This window comes from Musa acuminata, chromosome BXJ3-2 (genome assembly GCF_036884655.1).
Source record: "Musa acuminata AAA Group cultivar baxijiao chromosome BXJ3-2, Cavendish_Baxijiao_AAA, whole genome shotgun sequence".
Taxonomy (NCBI): Eukaryota; Viridiplantae; Streptophyta; class Magnoliopsida; order Zingiberales; family Musaceae; genus Musa; species Musa acuminata.
The window spans coordinates 23,322,314-23,345,040 of record NC_088350.1 but is presented as its reverse complement, the minus strand read 5'-3'; the positions used below and the strand labels follow the sequence as shown (position 1 = coordinate 23,345,040).

The following is a 22,727-nucleotide window of genomic DNA, read 5'->3' as shown; positions in this document are numbered from 1 at the left end:
TTGTATGGTTGGACTCGATTATTATGGGATGTTTTATGATTGAATTCGATTATATCATTATTAGAGGACAATTCATGGTCGGATTTGATTGCATTATAGTTAAGGGATGCTTCATGGTTGAATTCAACTATATCATTATTAGGGGATGCTTCATAGTGAGATCGATCATATCACTATTGAGCGATGCTTAATGATCAAATTTAGTCATGTTGTTGTTATGGATGGATTTGGTCACATCATTGTTAAGAGATGCTTCTTAACTGAATTTGATTGTATCATTATTGAGAGATGTTACATTATTGTTAGGAACATTTCATGGTCAGATTTGTCACGATCAAATTTAATTACATTTGTTAGCGGATACTTCATGGTTGAATTCAATAACATTTTTGTTAAAATGGCATATCATTAAGTTGTCCACATATTATTCCTTCTTATCAAATTTGGATTAAATTGATGTAAGTTTTAACTTTAATTTAATTGATATTATTTTAAGAAATTTGATTAGAATGATATTATGTTTAGATAAGATATTGACATAATTATGCCCTAAGGGATTTATATAATTATACTCAACTTCAAGCATGCTTCCTTGATTCCTCAAGGCTAACATTTTGATTGTAATGTACTGATATTATATTATCTCATGTAGAGAGGTCAATTGATTGTCAATTGGGATGAGAAGAATCTAGAGAGTCTTAGCTTAAATATGAATCATGAGGATTGAGGGGTGTAAGTGATATCTTAAGCCGTATTCATGAATTTAGTGATGTAGTTTACTAGTATCTTTTCTTCAGCATGTTTGATTATAAGTAAAACACTGAATTATATGTTTGGGATGCATGTCCTTGACAAATTGATGTTTGAACTCCTTAGTAATTTAAGTAAAGGAGTTGACTAAGAGTGGTTTAAGATAAGAATACCACTAGTGGGTGGTGCTTTGCATGTTTTGTGAAAAGATACGACACATTAAGGTATCTAATATATTATAAAGTGTTATATGGATAAAAAAGTAGGCACTCGGAAGCTCGGGGGATTGATTCTTTTTGAATCTTGTAGACAAAAGGGGATTTGGCCAAGGCAAAACGCACTCGTATAGTGTAGTTGTTAGAGTCCAACGATTAGGCCTCTAATTCAAGTGTCGACGACTAAGGATAGTCTAGTCTATTAACCTTAATAGTGGGATATTGCGAAGCCTTGCTCGCTTGATTATCGATCAATCATTGGCATTTTTGGAGTGATAGGCTTCACGGCCAGCCTAGGCATATTAGCTGGCATTGGAGGATGTGTAATCTACTAAGGGGTTGTAGTTGTCATGAATTGAGCTAGTTGTGGAATGAGGGGGATGATTGAATGTATTATCCTAGTTAACATATGGACATGTTAAGTGGCACCACCACCCACAGTTTATTCATTGTAAGTCAATCTATGATCACGTTATACACCAAGGGAATATCCACCACCATCAATATTATTTTACAGCAGGACTCACCTCCAAATGTAATGTGCAAGTTCAGTCCCGAGAGATGACATAGAGTTGCTAGTGAACTCCATCAATGAAAAAGTCATTGAGGTAATATATTGTGTGACTCCTCATGCTTGCCCAAGATTATTGCTACAGCGGTAATGTATGGATTGACCATTTGAAGTGTCTCACGTATGATCACTAGTGACATCTTTATCAACAACTAAAAGAGGCGAGAAGCCTATCACTCTTGAAAAAGTGATAGGATGGTTGCTACCCCCCTTAGGATGGTTGCTACTCTCTTGAGTGAAAGTATTATGGGTCAAAGGCAAGGTTTCTTCACTCGAGTGTTCATTAAGATGATTAGCATGTGGGCATTTCTATGACATCGGGCCCTCCTTCTAATTCTAAAAATATTACGATAAGATATTGTTGACATCCTAGTTAGTCCGACATAGTTCAAATCTATATGTATAGGATTGTCTGAGATGCCGCTGAGGTGAAGACACTAAGCTCCCGAAGTACCACTTATATAAAAATCGAGGTCATGAGAGGTTTCTTGACGCGGTCCCTTTGATGTCCAAATTAGTAACGTAAGATAGATAGATGCAGTTGTCAATGGTAAAATAGTGACTTATTAACTATATTAAAAATATTTTTTTATACATGATAATAAATAAATAAAATATTTTATGAAATATTCTTCTAGAGGATAATTTAAAACTACCCATCTCAATTTAGTCTCTTCTCTTCGTATGTGACAAAGGATAGAGACAATATATAATTATCTATTTTAGACTCATCCACATGATGAGGGATAATTTTTGTTTCAACTTAGACATCAAAGAACATTGATCAATATTATATTTTCTATTAATTATTAATTTTATATTCATCAATAGTCATAATATAACATAGTGAAAAGATATATTTTCTATGCCTAATTTGTTAAATATCCCAACAAGCCCTCGATTGTCAGATTGTCATATGACATGCATCTATTGTTACTTCAAAATCTATTGTATCATATTTGTAAAAAATACATGAGTGTTTAATTAGCTATGTTAGATAATGGGTGTTGAAAGCCACCTTGGAGGAAGTCTCTTTCCCACTCATACTCTACGAGAAATTAGGGAAAGCTTACTCCAACCAAAGGCAAAAAGAACAGTGATCGCTGATTTGATCTTGTGTACTCATGTCGGGCAACTTTTAAGCAACAAAGTTTTCAATTATCTTCTCATTATGTTTCTTTAATCATCATCATTATTAATATATAATGTAAATTTTAAATTATAAAGTTAACCTAGTTTGTGATAATTTATTTGCCTCATCGACGAATATTACAAACTCAATTTTATTTACGATTATTTTCGATATAAGATTAACGTCACGAATAAATATGAAGTGAGGTCATCCGACCGATAAGACTTAAATATTATAATAAATCTAAAAAAATATAGATCATTACAAACTTTAGAAATTGTGTAATTGACCTTCCAAATTATCCTAAAGATCAGGATTCCTTACATATATCCATCTCATTAACATCCATCCAAAGATTTTATGTTAGTTGGTGTGGGGAATATATATGTATAGAACTCATGAACTGGGCTTTACCGGGAGAGCTTGGCCAAACAAAGAGGAGACTTAGCTGATATGGCCTAAAGCCAAAGTAGACTCTTGTCTTGATAGAAGATGGACACATGCAAGGGAACCAGCAAAGTTAGCACAGAAGTGCACTACCAGCCTGCCTAAGAAACCTTTGTTGCAGGTAACATCAGTGCTGTTCCATGATGGCACCAAGTTAGCTACTTGTCACCTTGTGTAATGATCATAATATTTTGGATTTATTTCTTAGATGGTCCTGTTTCATCACCTAATCTTTCTTCATGACTAAACTGAAAAGACCCTGGTGGAGGAAATCCACAAACATGATAGATGAAAGAGACATAGCAGTGGCCACAGCATGAGAGGCCATGAGAACTTGACAGGGTAGCTCAGGTCCTGTTCTTGAATGGGATTGCCCTGATCACCACCTGGTGGTAGAGGGCAGCAAGAGCAGCTCCAATGAATGGTCCAACCCAGAAGATCCACTGAGAAAAAAGATGAAATGAGAAAGGGGATCCCATCCAAACTGAGTCAGAGAAGCTCTGCAAGAGAACAGACTTACATGGTCATCCCAAGCATGGTCCTTGTTGTAGATAACTGCAGCTCCAAAGCTTCTTGCAGGGTTGATGCCAGTGCCGGTGATGGGGATGGTGGCCAGATGAACAAGGAATACGGCAAAACCAATAGGTAATGGGGCGAGGATCTGCACAAATTCACAGGTATGTCTTTGTCGGAAGCCAGAGAAAGAAGTTTTGGTGAGGATGGCCGATGAAAGTTCTTACAGGCACATGAGAGTCCCTAGCGTTCCTCTTGGCATCAGTAGCAGAGAAGACAGTGTAGACAAGGATGAAGGTGCCAACAATCTCGGCACCCAGGCCATCACCCTTGGTGTAGCCAGCAGCCACAACGTTTGCTCCGCCACCATTGCTCTGGTAGAGCCCCTTCTGAAACCCCTTCACCACACCAGCACCGCAGATGGCACCCAGGCACTGCATCACCATGTAGAAGAGAGCTCGGTTCAGGGAGAGCTTCCTCGCCAGGAGCAGCCCGAAGGTCACGGCCGGGTTGATGTGGCCACCTGACAACTTGGAAGAGCTCGGTGTGGGCGTTGCTGCAATCTGAAGTCACAAAGGGAAGAGACAAAGGAAGCGGTTGCTTCACCTGAGATCCCAGCGGTGCAGTAGACGAGGGCAAAGATCATGCCACCAAAGGCCCAGGCGATGCCTTGGATGCCCACGGTGGAGCACTTGGTGGTGGACTTGACCACGCCCATGACAGTGAGGATGGTGATGTAGAGGAAGAGGAAGGTGGCCATGAACTCTGCGATGCCAGCTCTGTAGAAGGACCAGGAGAAGAACTCTGCTGGCTCAAACAGTGGAGCCGGAGGTGGCTCCTTGTAGTCCTTTTCCTGGTTCTGGGCAGCCGTCCCTATCGGCTGCCTCTCTGAGAACCTGTTTGCTCCGAGCCTCACATCCTCCTCTTTCCCTTCCATCTCCACTCTCCTCCAAGCTCCTAAATTCGAGCAAAGGAAAGCAAGCGGACGTCCATGATGACTTAAGGGGAGGAGCTTTTATAGTGGTATGAAAAGAAAAAGATGAGGGTGTGTGTGGCCGACTGTTCTCTAACTTGAATGTGCAGATCTAACACAAAATCTATTATCGTATGGCTTTCCAAACAATCCATCAAAAGAACCGAAGACAACCATCACCAGCACAAGCATGTTTATCACATCGAACCAAAGTCAACACAGACGAACATTATTCTTTGGCACGCTGCATCATTAGAAGAAGATGGAGGGGGTGAGGCCAAAGTCTCCATCTGCCATCGTGGAACAGATGCAGAGAAGGATGGATCAGACAAGTGACTGCTGCCAATTTCCAAGAGCCGCCTGGCCGCCGCTCTTCTCCTGGCCACATGACTTACCTCAACCTCACTGACACAAGGGGAAGGAAAGGAAGACTTGGAGAAGATGAAGCACCGTAATATAATTTCCTATTGATTGATAGGGTTGTTTGACACCTAATTCAAGCCGCCCCACTTCTCTTGTTTTCCATAGCATTTACTGCAAATATTCACCAACAAAACACATTGCTACACACAGTTCTAAGGTTTGGTCCAACCGACACTGTTAGTCGATGTTCTTTTTGTCTTGTGCGGTCTTTTCAAGCTTAGAGATCACGAAAAATGGTACGTTGACAATACTGCTTTTGAATCTTCAACATTGGAAACAAATCATTTGTTTTATATATTGACATCTAAGCAAATCCATGTCTCGTTATATTACAATATCATTCCATTTATCAATATTTCCTAATTTGGCATTATCAAAAGATCATTTTGCAAATCAAAATAGCAATATTTTCCCCTCTCTCTCTCTCTCTCTCTCTCTCTCTCTCTCTGTGTTCACTGTTTTTAATCTTTGGTGCAGATTTTATGTGCCATTATGGATTTCGTGTAGATGTTGGTTTAAGACAATCACTGGGAATTTTACATAAAATGCAGCACTTGTTGTCTTAAATATATATATCTCACGAATTGATTCTTGTTCATTTCTTTTTAAGGATGATTAGCATCATATAAGAAATTTTCTGATTCGTTAAGTTCTATAAATTATTAGATATAAGACACAGATTACGCAGGAAGAAAACATAATTATTTCAAGTGTTATTCTCCTCAAATGCAACTAATTGAATCTGAAATATTATTTTCCATGAAGAAAAAAAATATGGGAGGACCTCAGGAAGAAGATTAGTACAATAGAGATTAAGATCATTGTTGCCCACAAAAGACAGCTGTCGACACTCGAGTTTCAAGAAGAAGAAACCTACATCAAAAACTAGACAGATTTTTAAGCATCACCATGACATTGCTTCTTGTTGAAGGATCAGTCAGTGGCTGTGTTGCATGTCATGAACATGTCATCTATGTAATATGCTAAGTTCAAAAGAAGAGGAAATCTATGGAAGAGAGAACATGGGGGCAGATACAAGATTGAGACAATATTTTCTACATCCCCTTCTTTGGACGTTTAGAGGGCTTCGTTGTATGCTTTCCGGACTCCTGAGGAGTTTTTCTTTTAATATACTGCTGTTCCTGAAGAAACAGATCAACCACAGGAATTTAGAAACCACAAAGAATGCAAAACCAGCATTATTACCAAAGCACTCTGAAAATAAACACACAATTTTCTTCAATAACTCACTGTGGGGCTCAAAACAACATAGAGATGAATTAGTAGATGATACAGGAATTAAATGGCCTGGAAAGATTATAATAGAACCACCGTAATCAAATTTTCTCACAGAAAACTGCTATCGCGGGTTCATTTGTATGCTTCCAAGTCTGCCCTTAACACCCTCAAAATGAACACCTTTTGAAACAAAAAGAAACAAAAGGAAGAAAAAATAAAAATGAAGAAAATAACTACAACCTCATATACCTTCAAGACTTTAACGAAACCAGACCCACTACCAATTGATACTGCAAATGAAGTGAGACAAGCAACTGCTACTGCAATTTAGCATATTAAGTTATAAGACACTAAAGGGCTCACAAGAGAATATAAGAAAATAACCAGATGAGCCAAGAAGAAAACGTAAAAACCAAATTAACGCTCACGAAATTTACTCTGATTTTTAATCAATAAACTCAATTTTTCACAAAAAAAGGAAAAGAAATGCAAAGTATATTTTAGAAGTTCAAAGACAACATACAGTGTGTGCATCATAAACTAAAATATGCTAGAAGAATGAATCATAGTTTCTGGAACCCCATCTATAGAGTTTAATCCCAGCAACTTTGTGGAATAACTCCTCCAAGGCATAGGAACTAAGTAAATCAGTGTGGGTAACCAACACAGATGAGAAGATCAGATAATGGAGTGGTAGGGAGCTTTCATTAGAGATCAGAGTTTCCATGAAGTTGGATTGAATGTTTTCCATGTGCTTAAAAATTCTCCGAAATGAAACAAGAGCCCACTCATAAATTGATTTCTTTTAATAGAGAAGCTAGTTCGGTAGATACCATATTTGCAACTAATATATATCTTGTCATTTTAGCTGGTTTAAAAGAAATGACAAATGGAAACATGTACCGATCTATAATCCTTACAAGAAAATTTTTAAATGGTGTTGACAATTTAGTATATACAAATGATGGCTGTTAACAAAAGCAAGTACGCTGATCAAAGTAAAAATTAAGTCGGATTCAACCTCTTCCCATTTTCTTTGAAGTTGTAGAAGTTTCTGGCAGCAGGCAAGACACTCAGCATGGTAAGCAGCAGCAAGTTCTTTTATCAAAGCTTTCCTCTTGATGATGCCAATCACTGTTATATATATAAAAAAAACACATAATGGAGAACTTTACACTTATAAGAATATATATGTAATGCAAAAGGTTCCCAGAAAACAATTTAAAAGACTGTCTTTGCCATGAGGCAGTTTAGTATGTATAACTGAAAAGATTTTTGTTCCAATCAAAGACCAATAGTTTGGTCTACCATGTAACAGGTTGGCAACCATTCACACCTACAAAGCTAAATATACCCTAGAAACAACAGATGCTCTTCCATAACATAAACTGTTTGCAACAAATGCTCTTTCATTTTCTTCAGAAGAATTTACAATGATAAATTAACATACTCCATTTGACACACGAACCCTAATGAAGAAAATCTCATATTGCGTCAAGATCCAAAACCAGCTAGGACTTTAGGGCTTGGAGATGAAATCATATTGCATGTTTGACTTCCCATGGCTTTATGATCCTATGCAAGAAAAAACAAGGTAGACTAACATGATTCCAATTCTACAGGAGCAAGCAGATCTTGCAATTTTCCTTCAGAGACTATGAGAGCATTCCATCCTTGTCTAAAGAAGGTACCTGATGAGAGATTTATCGCTTTATATGAAGGTGTGAAGCCGAGGTAAACAATTAGCCATTCGGGTCAGCGATTTAAAAAGGCGCTCGGGCGCTCGCCTAGGCGCTCAGGCGAGGCGAGGCGAAGCCCGAGCGCCTCGCTAAACTTCCAGGCGGCACGCTTCAAAGAGGGGCCGCCTGGGCGCTCACCCGAGCCCAGGCGCTGGGCGCTTCGGGCGAGCGCCTGGGTTAAACCAGGCGATCAAACTAGGATTTTAGGTATGGTTCAGTCTTCGGTGGTTAGTTGGTTCAATCGAACCAACTAAAACCGATATCAACGATAACCCAACCCTAACCCTCGTTGCCGCTGCCGCTCCCGATCCCGATCCCGCTGCTCGCCACTGTCGCTGCTCGCAAACGTTGCCGCCGTCGCCGCTCGCGCCTCCGGCTGCTCGCCGCTGCCGCTGCCTCCTTACACTCTCGCGCCTCCGACTGCTCGCCGCTGCCGCTGCCTCCTTACACTCCCGCTGTCGCTGCCTCTGCCTCCTTACATTCCCGCTCCCGCTGCCGTTGCCTCCTTACACTGCCGCTGCCTCTGCCTCTGCCTCCTTACATTCCCGCTCCCGCTGCCGTTGCCTCCTTACACTCCCGCTGCCGTTGCCTCTGCCTCCTTACATTCCCGCTCCCGCTGCCGTTGCCTCCTTACACTCCCGCTGCTGCCGCCTCCTTACTCTCCCGCTGCCGCTGCCTCCTTACACTCCCGCTCCGGCTCCCACTGTCGTTGCCGCTTCCTCTTTTCTCAATTAGCAGTCAGCACCCTCTTACACTCTTCCTTCTTCTCCTTCTGTATACTGTTAACAGTATACTATATACTGTTAATATTGTTAGGTTTATTTGAAATTATTAATTTTTAATACTGTTAATAGATTAATAATATATTATTTTGATTTTAATACTATTAAATTTTATTTATTTGAAATTATTGTTATTTTGAATTTTGAAACTTTTTGTTAATGTGACATTATGATTTTGTATCTTAGATTTTCTTAATTTAATGACATATTTTTATTTAAAATTTTAAATAATTATATTTATTAATTATATTATATATTTTTATATTTTAGCACCTCGCTTCGGTCGGGCGAGCGCCTAGCGCCTCGGGAGTTTTTGGACCTTAACGCCTTTTGGCACCTAGCGCTTTTAAATCATTGATTCGGGTAATGTATATATCGAGAATTTCGATATTAAGATATTATTCTCTGAAACCTAATGTCATTACAGGTTATCACTACTTCGATGCAACTTGAAAGATAAACTGATAAATCTTAAGTTGCAAAGCAAAAGTAAAGACCAAAATCAAACAGATATAAACTTGATCCAACAATAATTAATTGATTAACAGGTAACTTACTTCTGCTTGGATCAAAATCAGGTTCATCTTTGGATGATTTCGCAGGCTGCTCAGAAGTATCAGTCACATCCATCGGCAAGGCAATGGCTTCAACACTGCATGCGCGAAAAAGATATATATTACCGAAGAATGAAGCGAGAATGTTGTCATTCTACACAGGTGAGCTATGGAAGGTCACTAATACTTTCATTAACACTCGTGATTCGTATTATCTGAGAACAAATTAGCAAGAGTTGTACAGAGAAAGCACTTTTGGTCTCTTCTTGTTCGGTAAAGTATACCACAATTCTCTTTGCCTAAGCAGAGGACAAAGAATTGCACAAAATTCACAGAACCCCTGTCAATTTGAACAAAAATCGTAGGCGAAACATCCAAAAATAGCAACAGATCAAGACGAAAAAATTTACTCTAATTCATGAAGAAGAGAGGACAAGAGTATGCGAAAATAGGAAAAGCAAGAACCTTTTTCCTCACCGGACAAAGTAAATCCGGAACGAGCCTCTCCTATCGATTAGGGTTCCCGGGAGAACTTCCTTCGGCGGCGCCACAGACGATAGATGGGTGAAATCTCTAGGGGGAAGAACAGAAAAGACCGAAGTAGGGGACAGCGTCGACGGCGAAGGGGACGGTATGCGAAGTAGTCCGCCTAGTTATTTATATGCGATAACTAATCCTGACCGTCTAAAAATCCCGATGATGGATTATTCAACGGATGCGATAACTAATCTTCTGGCGCATTACAGCGAAGAGCGCCGTGAAGAACCTGCACCACTCAAAAACCCCAACATATACCCGCGTGTTGATTGAGCATTCGCGGGACCCGCCATGTCTCTTTTCTGAAAGGAAGTCCTGACGGATACTGATCGGACGGCGGAGAGTTGCCTGATTGATGGAAACGAAATAAATTAAAACAAAAAAGTAAGTAAAATAAAAATTCAAACATAAGGGCCCGACCGGGTTCGAACCGGTGACCATTTGATCTGCAGTCAAATGCTCTACCACTGAGCTACGGACCCTTTTATGACTTTGGAAATTAAAATATTTAAATAATATAAATAAAGTCTGTAACAATTAATTTAAATCGACAACCAGATTTATATAATTATATATATTATTATTATTTTACTTGCCTTAAAGAAATATGAATCTACCACCAATTTGTTTCTTATGAAAGGATCCGAAATAAAAGTCACGGCAAGCAGTATGCAATGAATGGCGTGAGGATGGAAGCAAAGGCAGGGAGATGGTCCACAGCCTGCACAGGATGGCGTGATCACGACGAGCCCATTAAGCAGGGCTCGACAATTCCCACTGTTGTGCAGGTCCATGCTGCGTTGTCTGCCGATGAGATGAGAAGGTGGAGTGGTTCACATTCTTTAGCCCACGCCTCTCCCCCACATCCGTGGCTGCAGCTCTCTGAGGAGTCGGGAGAGGGAGGTGCAGGGTGACATCGGATTGGCGTGGGCTGGTGGAGGCCCCTCCCCTCCCGTCTCTCTCTCTCTCTGAATCTGGCCTCTGGAATGTTGCAGGCTACTTTGCTCTCAACACGTCACATGGCCATGTCCGCTTGGAAGATTCATGTGGCTCCCAAGTACTTGTGATTTCCAGGGAAATCAGTGGAGCCAAGTGAGCTCTCTTTGGTGAATGCTGTGTTATCAGTGCACAGAGTCTTTTGTATGGTCATCTTATTGCACTTGTCGGGATCGCTTCATGTTTGCTCCTGCGCTTGTTTGAGGATTTTTAACAAACACTCGATGTGCAGCACATCTTCGATGTCGTACGAGCTGAGACCCGCCCAGGCTTGACATCTCCGATGACGTTGAGAACGGCCGATGGAGGAGGCAGCTGAGTGTGTAGTGGGCGTAGCACTTGAGGTTGGCCACGTTCCTCCCATTAATGGCTCTACTACTAAGATGGCGACGACAGCTGCCGGCTTTTGGCAGTGCCATACAACATTACCATCTCTGTCTCCGCCACTGTACATCCCCACATGTTTCCGTCGCTGTGACTGTGACGACAGTGCCACTCCTACCTCCTGTCTCGAACTTTTGGGCTGAGGAGTGTAGGATTCACCCCCATGCTCTGCTATGTATCATCCTTACTTCTTCTTAACGTCGCAGCATGGAATTAAGCAGCTGATGAATCATTTTTGTAGCTCGATATGCTATTAATCCTTTGGATTTATGAGAACAATTACTATGATGTTGAGGCAGGTAAGGAAGAATCATCCAACCTTGTGGTAGTCTTAGGGTGTGAGAGAAGAAAGTGACACCATCTGTTGCATGAGCTTTAAAAGTTTGGTCCGCTTGTGATGGAGACAGCCAGAGCTGTTGCCATTTCATATTGTCCAAATTCTCCTTTGGGTGAATGAAAGGATATCCATGCATGCATGCTTCTAATATTTATATATATTGAGGAACAGAATTATATTATTTAGTCGAATGAACCTGAATTGAATCGGTCAGATCACTATAATATTATATATATCTAATTTCCTTCACATAATATTTAATTTTTGGATCATTTATCTCTAAATATTATGCTAATATTCAAATCTTTAAGTGTGTGTATATATATAGAGAGAGAGAGAGAGAGGAATGCTGGGAGGTTATTATCGTAAATTGGGAGAGGTGTCTTATTGGGCACCGTAGTTGACAGCTTCCCTCTCCTCACGTCCTAAACGTGAAGCAAAGCAACAACACCAACAGTAGCAGCACCAACAACTTCTGGTCCACCAGAGACTGCAGCTTTCATCTCTCTCTCGCTCTCTCTCTCTCTCTCTCTCTACGCAGCCTCTTGATGTCCTCCTAAATCCCATATATGAACCTTCAACACAAACAGGGGAAGAGAGAGTGCATGGAGACGGAAGGGGTTGGTGTGGGCAGCTGAAGGAGAATTCCAAAGGGATCGCATTGATCTCTATCGTGCTCCCTTCTTTTCTTCCGGATTCGAGAGATCATGCCATTCCTTTGGAATTTTCCATCTGTTGCCGAATGTTCTTCTCTCTCTGCTTTGGCAACCAAAGCAATCTTCCAGGTCCTCGACGCACTTGTTGTTCCTTTCTTCGCTCATCAGCTTATCATCATGCAGTGAGTATTATTGAGTCAGTTAATCATTCAGCAGTGCAATGGTCTGCAATAGCAAATCATCGACTCTGTTTACCGAGTGCATTGTTTCTTTCATATCAAAACTATCATCTTTCTTGTTCATGACATCGACTAGTTCATTGCAGACTGTCTGTCACCTTTTGTCATCATCATGATCCTTTCGGATTCATGTTTCCATTTTTCACAGACAATTATTGAGGAATTAAATGTTTTTGTTTATGTTAGTATCCATTCATTCTTCCACTCTAACCTAAGAACTCCACTAGCACAGAGTTGGGCAGTGATCAGGCATCCATGGTTACTTCTGGAAGAATCAGATCTATTGGCAACTTCTTAATGAGTTTTTTTTCCTGAGAAATATGTCTCATAAGATTTCATGTCACAGAGATTTGGAGAAGCAGCCTAATTAATGGTTTCAGGAGTCGAAGGAGACATATAGATATTAAGGAAAAAGGTACAAGGCAAATAGTAGGACAGCAGAAACAGAAAGGTAAGAAGAACAAGGTGACATTCCCAATCTCACTGTTGATCCTTCGTGTCCATATTGTTACCATTCATCCCTTCTATATCAGGGATCGGGTTGAAGCTTGTTCTGATGTCTGCAACATGAAGAAACTTTGGCATCATCGGCCGTACCAAATGATCTTTAGATCTTGCACAAGGCTTCTTAAAAGAAGCATATTTACTGCATTTCGTATAGAAAAGGAGTCCAGAAGAAATATGAATTATGGAGGAGTACAAAGGCTTCTTAGAACGAGCAGCAAACTGATTCCAACATCATGTTGCATATGAAAGGAGAGCAAGTAGAATTATGGGTGAAATGAAGGACTAGAGAGGAGGTGTCATTTGCTTTCTAACATTCATATTTGCTTTCTTAGAACAAGCAGCAAACTGATTCCAACATCATATTTGCTTTCTAACAAAGGAAGAAAAAGTCACTGAATTCAAACATTCACCCTACAAGTCAGCACACACCACAGCAGATGTCTACTGAGCCTTTAAAGTGCTTCTTGGAGTCTCATAGTCAAAATGGGGGCCTTGCTGATTGAATTGTGCAAGTGTCTTTTGAATTCCTGTCTCACATTCATTTTGTTTCAAGTGTTCTATCAAATGACACATGCATGTTTTAGCACATCTGGATCCACTTTGTCTTCCTTCTTCTTTGACTGACAAGCTTTACTTGACCTTTTGCTGCTCCACACCCAATAGTTGGATCTTTTCTTGACAGATGCATTATTTATGTTTCTGCATTTTTGTTTGAAGATCAATATTTTGCAGTTCTTTCTCCCTAAACCCTGAAACTCCAAATAACAATGGTGTTAGTGAGATGTGTGAGTCCCATTCTAGTAAAAGCAAAACACAAGTGAGATCATATGTATGGTAGTCATTCATAATATGTTCTGTATATTTTTATTTAGAGCTGCAGGTACTAATTACAAGCAGACAGAAATAAGATGCATCATCAGATGCCAAAATGTTAGAGGTGTAATTGGTGGAATTTCATCTTACCAGAGAAAAGAAAGTTGGAGAGCCAATCTATCCTTATGATGTGATCAAAGTATCTTTTAATACTCTTTTAATTTTCCATCAAATATTGTCTTTTCCATGGCGAGTACCTTTTAGCATCAAAAGCCAAACCAAAATAGACTTTAGGATATTAGTTTGACTGAATCAAAGCATTACACTTACTGCGATCATAAAAGGAAACGAGGAGGAGGATTTGGAATGCTTCCCACCTGCGATTGTACCAAGAACACTTCTTTAGATGTACGTTGTTGCATTTTGGCAATAGACTGCCACATGCAGACAACATCACTTGCTCCCAAGAACAGTTCTTGATCGCATTACGTGGTCAAATCGAACACCTTTCTCCATGGTCTATTTATATGGCACTTCCATGGAGCGCCTCTCGAGCTACATTGCCAGGGCGTCGAGGATAATTCCATGGCCTCCAAGTTCTTCGCCTCGTTCGGTCTCCTGATCGTCTTCTGCGCGTCTGAAGCACAGGTAATCTTCCTCTGTCCTCACACCAGCCTCGCAGGGCGCGGCACGACGTGCGAGAGCTTCGACGCGGTGTCGGCCGCCGGCACGCGCTGTGTGCTCGAGAGGAACGCCCGCGGGGGGCGGCCGGGGGCGTACACCTGCGCCGCGTCGGAGATCGCCGCCGAGGGGTTCAGCGACTGGGTCGAGACGGACGAGTGCGTGGCGTCGTGCGCGCTCGACCGGGGCATCGTCGGGATCTCCTCGGACGCGCTGCTGGACGCCGACTTCATGCGGAAGCTCTGCTCCCCGGACTGCTTCCATGGCTGCCCAACGTGCTCGACCTCTACTTCAATCTCGCTGCAGTCGAAGGTACGATGCAAAGCGTGCACCTGATCACGAGAGAATGACAGAGGATGGTGCTGACCTCGGTGTGTCTGCTGCAACAAGGGCGTTCCTTCCCAGTCTGTGTGAAGCGCGACGTGCGAATGCTGGCCGAGAAATGGCGGAGAAGAAGCAGTGGAGCAGCAGAGGATTTTGCTTACCCTCCATGCAACGTTTGCTGATGCTACAGTCTGTGGAAGATGCATCGTGTTGATTTTGGTATGAGAGATTAAGAAAATTTTGGAGAATTTTTGGTTCTTTTCCTTTAATTTAGATCCAGAATTGAAGATTTGATATGTAAGATTGGGACAAGTTTGGGATGTTACCAGTTGCAATAAATCAGATGACACTTTGCTACATCTTTACACACTTGTAGATCAATTTTCTAGAAGTGAGAACTTCCCACATAACTTTTGCTGTCAATTATATGTAAGAGATCATTGTAATTATATACACACACACAGACAGAGTTCAATCAACAACTTACATGAATTCACCATAAAGCATTCTCAATGTTAGTACAAAGTTGAGAAATGTGGTTCCAACAACACCACCTGCAGTCACCCTTTCCAAGCATGCAGTAACTGAACTGATCTGATAACTATTCTTCCTACAACTATCTTTTACAGGTTCAGATTACATGTGATTTTGAGGATGAAAATGAAGTAGAAGCTTTAGAATTAGACTGGACTGCTACATAAGGGCCATTGAGTTTTGGTTAATGGAGCAATTGCCATGTCTGTGGACTTGTGTAAGTTCACACATCTTGTAAGGAACAAAATGAACTCCATGGCTGGTTTCATGCTGCAAGCAAGCTCTTAGGCCTTACCAGTCATTGAAACTTCCATCAAGGCATAAAAATTCAAGAGAATTTTCTGAAAATGTTAACGCATATAAGATTTTTCACAAGAAAAAGGCATAATAAATAAAAAGAAAAGCCAGACTGAAAATGTTATCACAAGAAATTTTGTAGTCCATATCAAGATGGTATATGTCAAGCCTTTGGTTCAAAGCTGTACATTAAGGTCAGGGATATCAATAACTCACACATCATTAACTGTGTGGTGAAAGTAGAGGAACCAGTAGATTCACAAACTGTCAGTGGTAGAGAGGTTTCAGTATATTATTTGCAGTTCATCAACTGTTCAATTTTCTACATAGAACAAAAAAGCAGAAGAAACAAAAGGAAGCAAGAAAAACTATGAACACATTAAACAAAAAAGAAAATTACTACACCAAAAACCTATTAACTTGAATCCATTTAAAGCATACTGTCTGTCTTTGCTGGCAAGCGCCTGAAGAAGTTTAGAGGTGCCGAAGGTATCCTGTGCCGGAATCTTGGATGCCTCATGATATAGAAGCCTGCCAGAGCAGCCAACACCTGCAATGGGGTCACATACAGCACGAGTGCTGCAATCAGGCAGAATAACACAAATACCGAAGTGGCCCGTGGATCCCTCCAGCTAAGCAATGCCTGGACCCTCTCCCCTTGAGTCGCTATATCACCAACCACAGTTTGTATCCGTCCAGCGACACTCCTTAACCGATCGTACCTCATACGAACAAGTTCTGCGCCTCGGCTGGTAGGAAAAGAATCAAATTCCTCATCAAGCTCATCAGGATGCACAGCCTCTGCATGAGAAATTTTTGTGTTCATGTGCGGAGGATAACGTGGTCGATAGCGGTAGTTCCAAAGGCCTGCCAGGAACATATATAGAAATATCGTAGAAAGTATTAGTTCCGGGAAGCACACTAGCATGATGAACAGAATGTGCACCAGTACAGTGGTGATGGGGTTCTTCCATTTGCAAATATCTCCAAACCATCTGCTCACCGAAAACAAGCCTGAGAAAACTGACATGAGTCTGAAGAAATTTGCTTTGCTTCGGCGCATACTCCATAAGTGAGAGTCAACATCAGACATGTATTCAACAACTTCCTTTCTGAGGGGTGGCTCCATTCGATTAAGACGTGCAGCTACTATTTGGACTGCTTGGTGCCGCAGCATATCCTGTTGCATCATCATTAATGGCCGTATGTAATGCATCTTCGGTAGCAGTGGTTGCGAGTATATGTACATCATGTTAACAAACGATGTAGACGAGAACCGTATGGCAAGATGGATTTCACCCATCTTCTTAACACCCGATGGGTGTAAAACTAGAAGTGGGTATGAGTGTGTGTACACACGACCTGTTTCAAGTGTTGATAGCCGTATGCGAACCTTGCCAATCTTTGCATCCTTGTCACCATTAGAACCCTTCTCAAGTTGGCAATTGTCAAAGACACCAACTGTAAGAACTGTAGCTGGATCATAAACCTCCCATGTGTACTGCTCATTGTATCTTGGGCTTAGGCTGTCGATGATGGTACGAGTACGCACCCATTTCTGACCATACTTGGCTACACAATAGGTATCTGATGTCCCTTTTCCTTCTCGTGACTTCATAGGATGAAGACCCTCTGCATTAAGGATGCCAAGCTCAAGCAGTCCAATTGAAGGTTTCCATAGCTGCTTTGCTGTTGGTCTTAGGTCACTACTATAGTGGGTAGACTCATCAAGCACATGATATCCACCATCCAGGCAGACTCGGAGGAAAATCCGGGTTGAAAACTTATCCTTCTTCAGCTGGTCTACGTCGATCAAAACAGGCTTCTCGAGATCGAACCAGTGACCTAGTATAATGTGGTCATCAACTCGCTTCTCTAGGGATCCCAAAGGAATAACAACACGGCCTAACACCTCATCTTTGTTTGGTGCTACACGGTCTTCCACAGAGAGGATGAGGTGATCTTCGAAGGGTTCTGCAGCCACAAACATGAGGTCTTCATTCCATAGAGGGTTAAATGTCCGTGCCTGAACTGTTCTTGTCTTCAAGACCTGATTGCCTAGCTGAGCCTTGACATAAACATCTGGAAAGCGAGCCTTTTCTTTTATCACAATATCTTGTGCCTCAACAATGTTAACTCGAACATACCACAGCCTGGGTGCATGGTAGACTTTTGACTTTATGTGAGAGAGAACAGAAGAGGCATCAAAACGTGCTGCTGCATCTGAGTGCCATGCATCAGGAAATGACTCATCAGCTTGGGTTCCTATCCAAACTGCAAGCATCAATTCACCTTTGGTTTTATCCCCCTTCTTGTCCTCGAGACGATACCACTCTGGAGCCAATGGGCTATCTGGTGGGACACGTGTTGGAACATCATGTAAATCAAATTGTATGATCCCAACAAAATCATCCTTGAGAAGATCTTTGTCTTTGATGACAACTTCAAGAATTGATGCCTGCATATGTTCTCTGGAGAATGCAAATACTTCATTCCATTCTGGGTTCTGCTTCTTCTCAAAATGCTTTGTGGTCCCCTTGTAGTTACCCACTTTCACTTCAACATATGGATCTAGGCTTCCTGTGACATCCATGGCTGGTAAATCTCGTGCCTTCACAACACGTACAAAAAGATATTGCATTTGTTCCACAAGATCATATGTACTAGCTGGCTTCTCAGCACGGATAACTCTGCCTCCAACAATCTGACCACCACCTAGGAAAGGGCTAGTTTCTTTCAGTGCATAGTCCACTGGTTGTTGAGTCGATACCAATGAGTACACCCTGAACATTCTATGGGGTTGAGGCTCAGGTTTCATAGAATCAACTACATGCCTCACTGGCTCACTGACTGGAGCAGAATAACGGTGCTGGTCAAACTTTTTTGGAATACTGTGAAATGTATGTCTTGAATCTGATTTGTTTTCTCGCGGTGTGCTTGTACTTAATATTGGGACCTGGGCAAGTACTTTGTGAGCTTGGCTTGGAAGAGGGTTATTGGGATTGGAATCAATAGCTGGAAGTGGGTTGGAAGGTTTTATTGAGGGATCATTGGTGAGGAATACTTTTAGGCTGAGTTCTCCCTTTACACGGGAAAACATTCCACGCTTTTCCAATGGATACTGCATGACTACAGCATCTGCAAAGGGGACAAAAGAGGCCCCAGCAATTCGAACCTTGCCAAGGAATGTCTTAGAATGTGTGGCCTTGTTAAAGTTGATAACAGAAGCTTCAAGTGCAAGTTCAGGGAGAGAAGCAGGATCTGCAATGTTGAAGTAGAAGCGCTCATCCCAGACAGGATTGAGGTCTTTTTCCTTGATGGTGGTACGAAACTTCTGGCCATCAAAATGAAGCTCCACACAAGGACTCGAAGAACCATGCCCACCCTTGGGCATGAGGTCATGGGCACTTACAACTTCCACGCCCAATTTGTAATTGCTCATCTCTGTCAAATCTTGATGGACTTTCGTAAGAGATCTACATAATTGAAGGGTTCAAGATAAAAAGCAGTGTCAGTAAACAGAAGGATAGCAAGATATTCTCATAATGAACTAAGACGAGAGAAAGAGATTCCGAAGTCAATCAAATACCAATACTAGTGATAACCAACCATAACACTGTGACATTCTAACTGGCACGGCAAGATCACAAAAAATTTAACTTAAGGAAACGTATTCAGAATCATATCACTTTAAAGACTCTCAATAATCTAGCAATCATGGGAATGATATCAACCAACACTTGTGATAAAACTGAAACTTACATGACTATAAACAGTAATTAAACACATTTTGATGCTAAAGGGCTTTATAATTTTTTTTCCTATTACGTTGTCTTTATATTTTCCTAGAACAAGTAGGGTAGAAGACCATTAACCCTATTTGTGTCACAGCCCACAGAGGGGTCATCCACCATAGCTGTAGAGAAAATGGCAGATTACTCAATATGGGGACCGAATATCAAGTCTCTCATGGCAGGAGCAAAGATAGTTTACCATCTAAGACAAGGGGTGGTGTCAGCATGTGTGTAGGTATTTGTTCAATGAACAGTATAACCGAGAAAGAAATAGATGTCACATATTTTATTATGGTGAGTACAAAGGAGACCAAATGGCTTTGATAACAACCCAACTAGCAAGGAAAAGTAAAGTGAAAAGGATCCCATAATTATTGTATTGATGTCTCTGATTACAATTGGGAAGCCAGAAAAAAACAAGATATTATTATGCAATCTTGCCAGAATACCGTGGTAGAATAATGCAATTCAGCATGTCTTGTCCAAGGTAATTATTCAGAAGTTATTAAAGCATCTCTGAGATATGATCTCAAAGGTCACAATTGCTTGCTATAAGCTTAACCACCATAAAGATTCAAGTGAAGAATAGTTAAATCAAAAGAAAAAAAAAGCTGAATGGCAGATTGAAGCTCCAACTAACTTAGAAGTTGAGAAATGAGAAGGCAAATAAATAGAATTAACAACCAAGGTTGGGAGTTCCGGAGATAAAAAAAACTACCAAGGTTAAATCTACAATCGCACAGCAATAGCCCAGGCATATTTGTAGAAAAAGGAAGATTTTCCCTAAACAAGAATACGACAATGCAGTAAAATTTCCCTCAAATTCATCTTTTCCGTTGTAGTTTCATTTGTTGAATTGATGGGAGAGGAACCAAGTTCATGTCTTTTTCAGTTTAATTCTTTTTAGCCAATTTTTCTCTATCATCCCCATAGATACAACTTTTCTTGCAGGCTGAATTAGAAAAAGAGAATAACATGAAAATAACAAATTCAATCATCTAGTAAAAGGATGAAAATTCATCCTCCCATAATGTGATTGTCATTATCTGCTAGGGTATCAAATGTTAGCACATTAAAAAGGGGAAAACCTCATTTACTAAGTAGGTAGCCGAAGGAAATTCCAATATTCAATTAACCAAGTTATAAAAAGGACCAAGTTTCATAATTCCAGCAACTATTATAGAACCTCGAACATCGAGGCTCTTTCAAAAGAAAATGTTGGACACCGAAATCAAGCAGCAGCCGGGATTTCTCCAGCTTCAGGTGAGCAATCGATCGACGGAATCCCCATCTTCCTGTCTCCCAAAAATCGAAAAGTCTAACCCGCTCTAATCAACGAAACTATCTCTCCATCTAAATCTGTTACCCACGAACACCATAACAAACCATTGTCCCCACTTCTCCCCTCTCGGAACCATAATCAACAAAGCCAAAAGAACGCATCTTCTCGAGATCAAGAAGGAAGCATAACATGCAAGACAAAAGAATCGGGTCGAATGCGAAGTCGCTCACCTTGCGAGCTAGAGAACCCCTTCGATTGTCGTCTCCAATGGCACCGTGGGAGGTCGAGAATTCGAGCTGTTAATGGGATCCTACAGTAATATGAAACCCTATTCAGAAGCGAGACAGAGGAGGAGGGGGGGGGGGGGGCGCGGGGGCAGGAATCATATAAGGATTAGGAAGGACGAGGGGACGCAGTCGCAGTGGAGACCGGTAGAAAGAGAACGTTCGCTCTCTCTTCCCTTCCTCTTTTAATACGACCGTTCCTCATTAATCTCTCTTTTTCTTAAGACCTCGTTAACTCCGTCGTCGGGCCGACATTCTTTTAGTTTTGGACGACACATACTCGAACCAATACCTACCGGTGACCCAATCAACAAGCGGGTAAGAAGTGGGTGGATAAAAAAATACTGCTCTCGATGACGTGGTGCACGCGACACACCTGTTCTGCGGCCGCGGAACTAACGGTGGCGTTACTTTTAGTCACCAGTTGTGGGCAAGCGTACATTATTATTATCCTCAAATGCATGTTTTTTGAAAGTTATGAGGATATTATAATATAATTCTTAAATGATTCGAGTTTTCAAATTTCGAATTAAAACTAAGTACCAAACCCAAGTTGGGTCCCACACGATCATCCCATTAATCCGTGGACTCGTGGCACGCGTATACGTAATTGTTTTGCGTGACAAAGAAGGCAAGAGTAAAATAAGTAAAGAATAGCTACATCAGTTTCTTGGGTTCCTAAGAAACACGCGTCAGTTTGGGTCTTCAGGTGGTTCACCTTCCCGTCCCCCTCCCCCTTCCCCTTCCCCTTCGCCTTCCCCTTGTCGAGGAACACGTCGTCGTCGACTTTGGACGGATGTGTGCATCGAATCAACACGACGAGTGCGTGGAGCAGTTGAAACGTTGTCATGAGTCCTTTTCTGGATGCATTTGAAGCACTTCTCGCGTGCCACCCACAGCTTCTTTTCGTATGATTCCTTTTCTTGATGCATTTAGTCCACAAGCGGCTGAGTTCAATGGCGGGAAGGCCTCGGCTTCTGATACATCGGTTGTTGGTTCGGTTGAAGCGTGTGTTAGAATACCTAAGTTGGTCTTTTCCATGTGGTGACTTTGACACTTTCCAAACCGGGCAATGGTACAGGGAGAGTCCAACTAGGAGAATGAAATTGCTCTTGAAGAACAATTGAAGGACGACAGTAGTGTATATATATATTGATACGGTAATTAAATCTCATATTCATTGAGGAGCATTGGGAAACAAGGGTTTATAAGTTGGACTCACCTACTTCGAAAAGGATAAAATCATTCTTTGTGAGCCTATAAATCGCACCAATAACTGATCGATCAAATGGTCTTTTATAAGATTGACCGAGCAAACTCGCTCCCAAACCGTATATATATATATATATATATATATATATATATAAAGATTAATCTGATACTTAAATCAATGATACAGAGAATGATATATTGAAGTTTAGATAAGAGATATGAATGTGTATGAAGCCTCTTTATAGATAGCTTTTACAATCATAGATAATTAATCAAGAATTATCGCATAGGAGTATCGTAAAATAATCGAACATTACTCCAACGTTACTTGAATCATTAGGTGTTATAGGTTATATTATCATGTCGATCATGTACCTTCACTTAGTCATGCTAGCAAGACATGAGTGTCACTCGATCAAGAATCCACGTGTCAATGTCTCAATATTAGTATATATATTATTTATTTATTTATCATTAATATTTTAAAATTAAATGATATTATGTAAAAATGA

General features: G+C 41.0%; 3 protein-coding genes and 1 non-coding gene across 5 annotated transcripts; all 4 read right to left on the bottom strand.

The window, feature by feature from the left end:
* Window positions 1–3,293: 3,293 nt before the first annotated feature.
* Window positions 3,294–4,989, bottom strand: LOC135631060 (aquaporin PIP1-2-like). Its single transcript, XM_065138448.1, has 4 exons — window positions 4,235–4,989; window positions 3,856–4,151; window positions 3,636–3,776; window positions 3,294–3,558 (listed from the first exon to the last, which is right to left on the bottom strand). Exons 1-4 carry the CDS (start codon window positions 4,563–4,565, stop codon window positions 3,463–3,465), a joined length of 864 nt encoding a protein of 287 aa, XP_064994520.1. The 5' UTR covers window positions 4,566–4,989; the 3' UTR covers window positions 3,294–3,462.
* An 823-nt stretch (window positions 4,990–5,812) lies between these two features.
* LOC103971555 (uncharacterized) lies at window positions 5,813–9,953 on the bottom strand. Of its 2 annotated transcripts, none has more exons than XM_009385611.3 (4): window positions 9,804–9,953; window positions 9,342–9,436; window positions 7,285–7,397; window positions 5,813–6,166 (listed from the first exon to the last, which is right to left on the bottom strand). In XM_009385611.3, the coding sequence occupies exons 2-4, from the start codon at window positions 9,412–9,414 to the stop codon at window positions 6,080–6,082; spliced, it is 273 nt and encodes a 90-aa protein (XP_009383886.1). In that variant the 5' UTR covers window positions 9,415–9,436; window positions 9,804–9,953; the 3' UTR covers window positions 5,813–6,079. The 2 variants fall into 2 exon arrangements, with proteins under 2 accessions (XP_009383886.1, XP_009383894.1); XM_009385619.3 differs by having other exon boundaries at window positions 9,816–9,953.
* Window positions 9,954–10,285: 332 nt separating this feature from the next.
* On the bottom strand, window positions 10,286–10,357 carry TRNAC-GCA (transfer RNA cysteine (anticodon GCA)). The gene has a single exon. It is a non-coding gene; the product is annotated as a tRNA-Cys (tRNA).
* A 5,557-nt stretch (window positions 10,358–15,914) lies between these two features.
* Window positions 15,915–21,100, bottom strand: LOC135632092 (FT-interacting protein 3-like). Its single transcript, XM_065140480.1, has 2 exons — window positions 20,950–21,100; window positions 15,915–19,119 (listed from the first exon to the last, which is right to left on the bottom strand). The coding sequence occupies exon 2, from the start codon at window positions 19,083–19,085 to the stop codon at window positions 16,074–16,076; it is 3,012 nt and encodes a 1,003-aa protein (XP_064996552.1). The 5' UTR covers window positions 19,086–19,119; window positions 20,950–21,100; the 3' UTR covers window positions 15,915–16,073.
* Window positions 21,101–22,727: the final 1,627 nt, after the last annotated feature.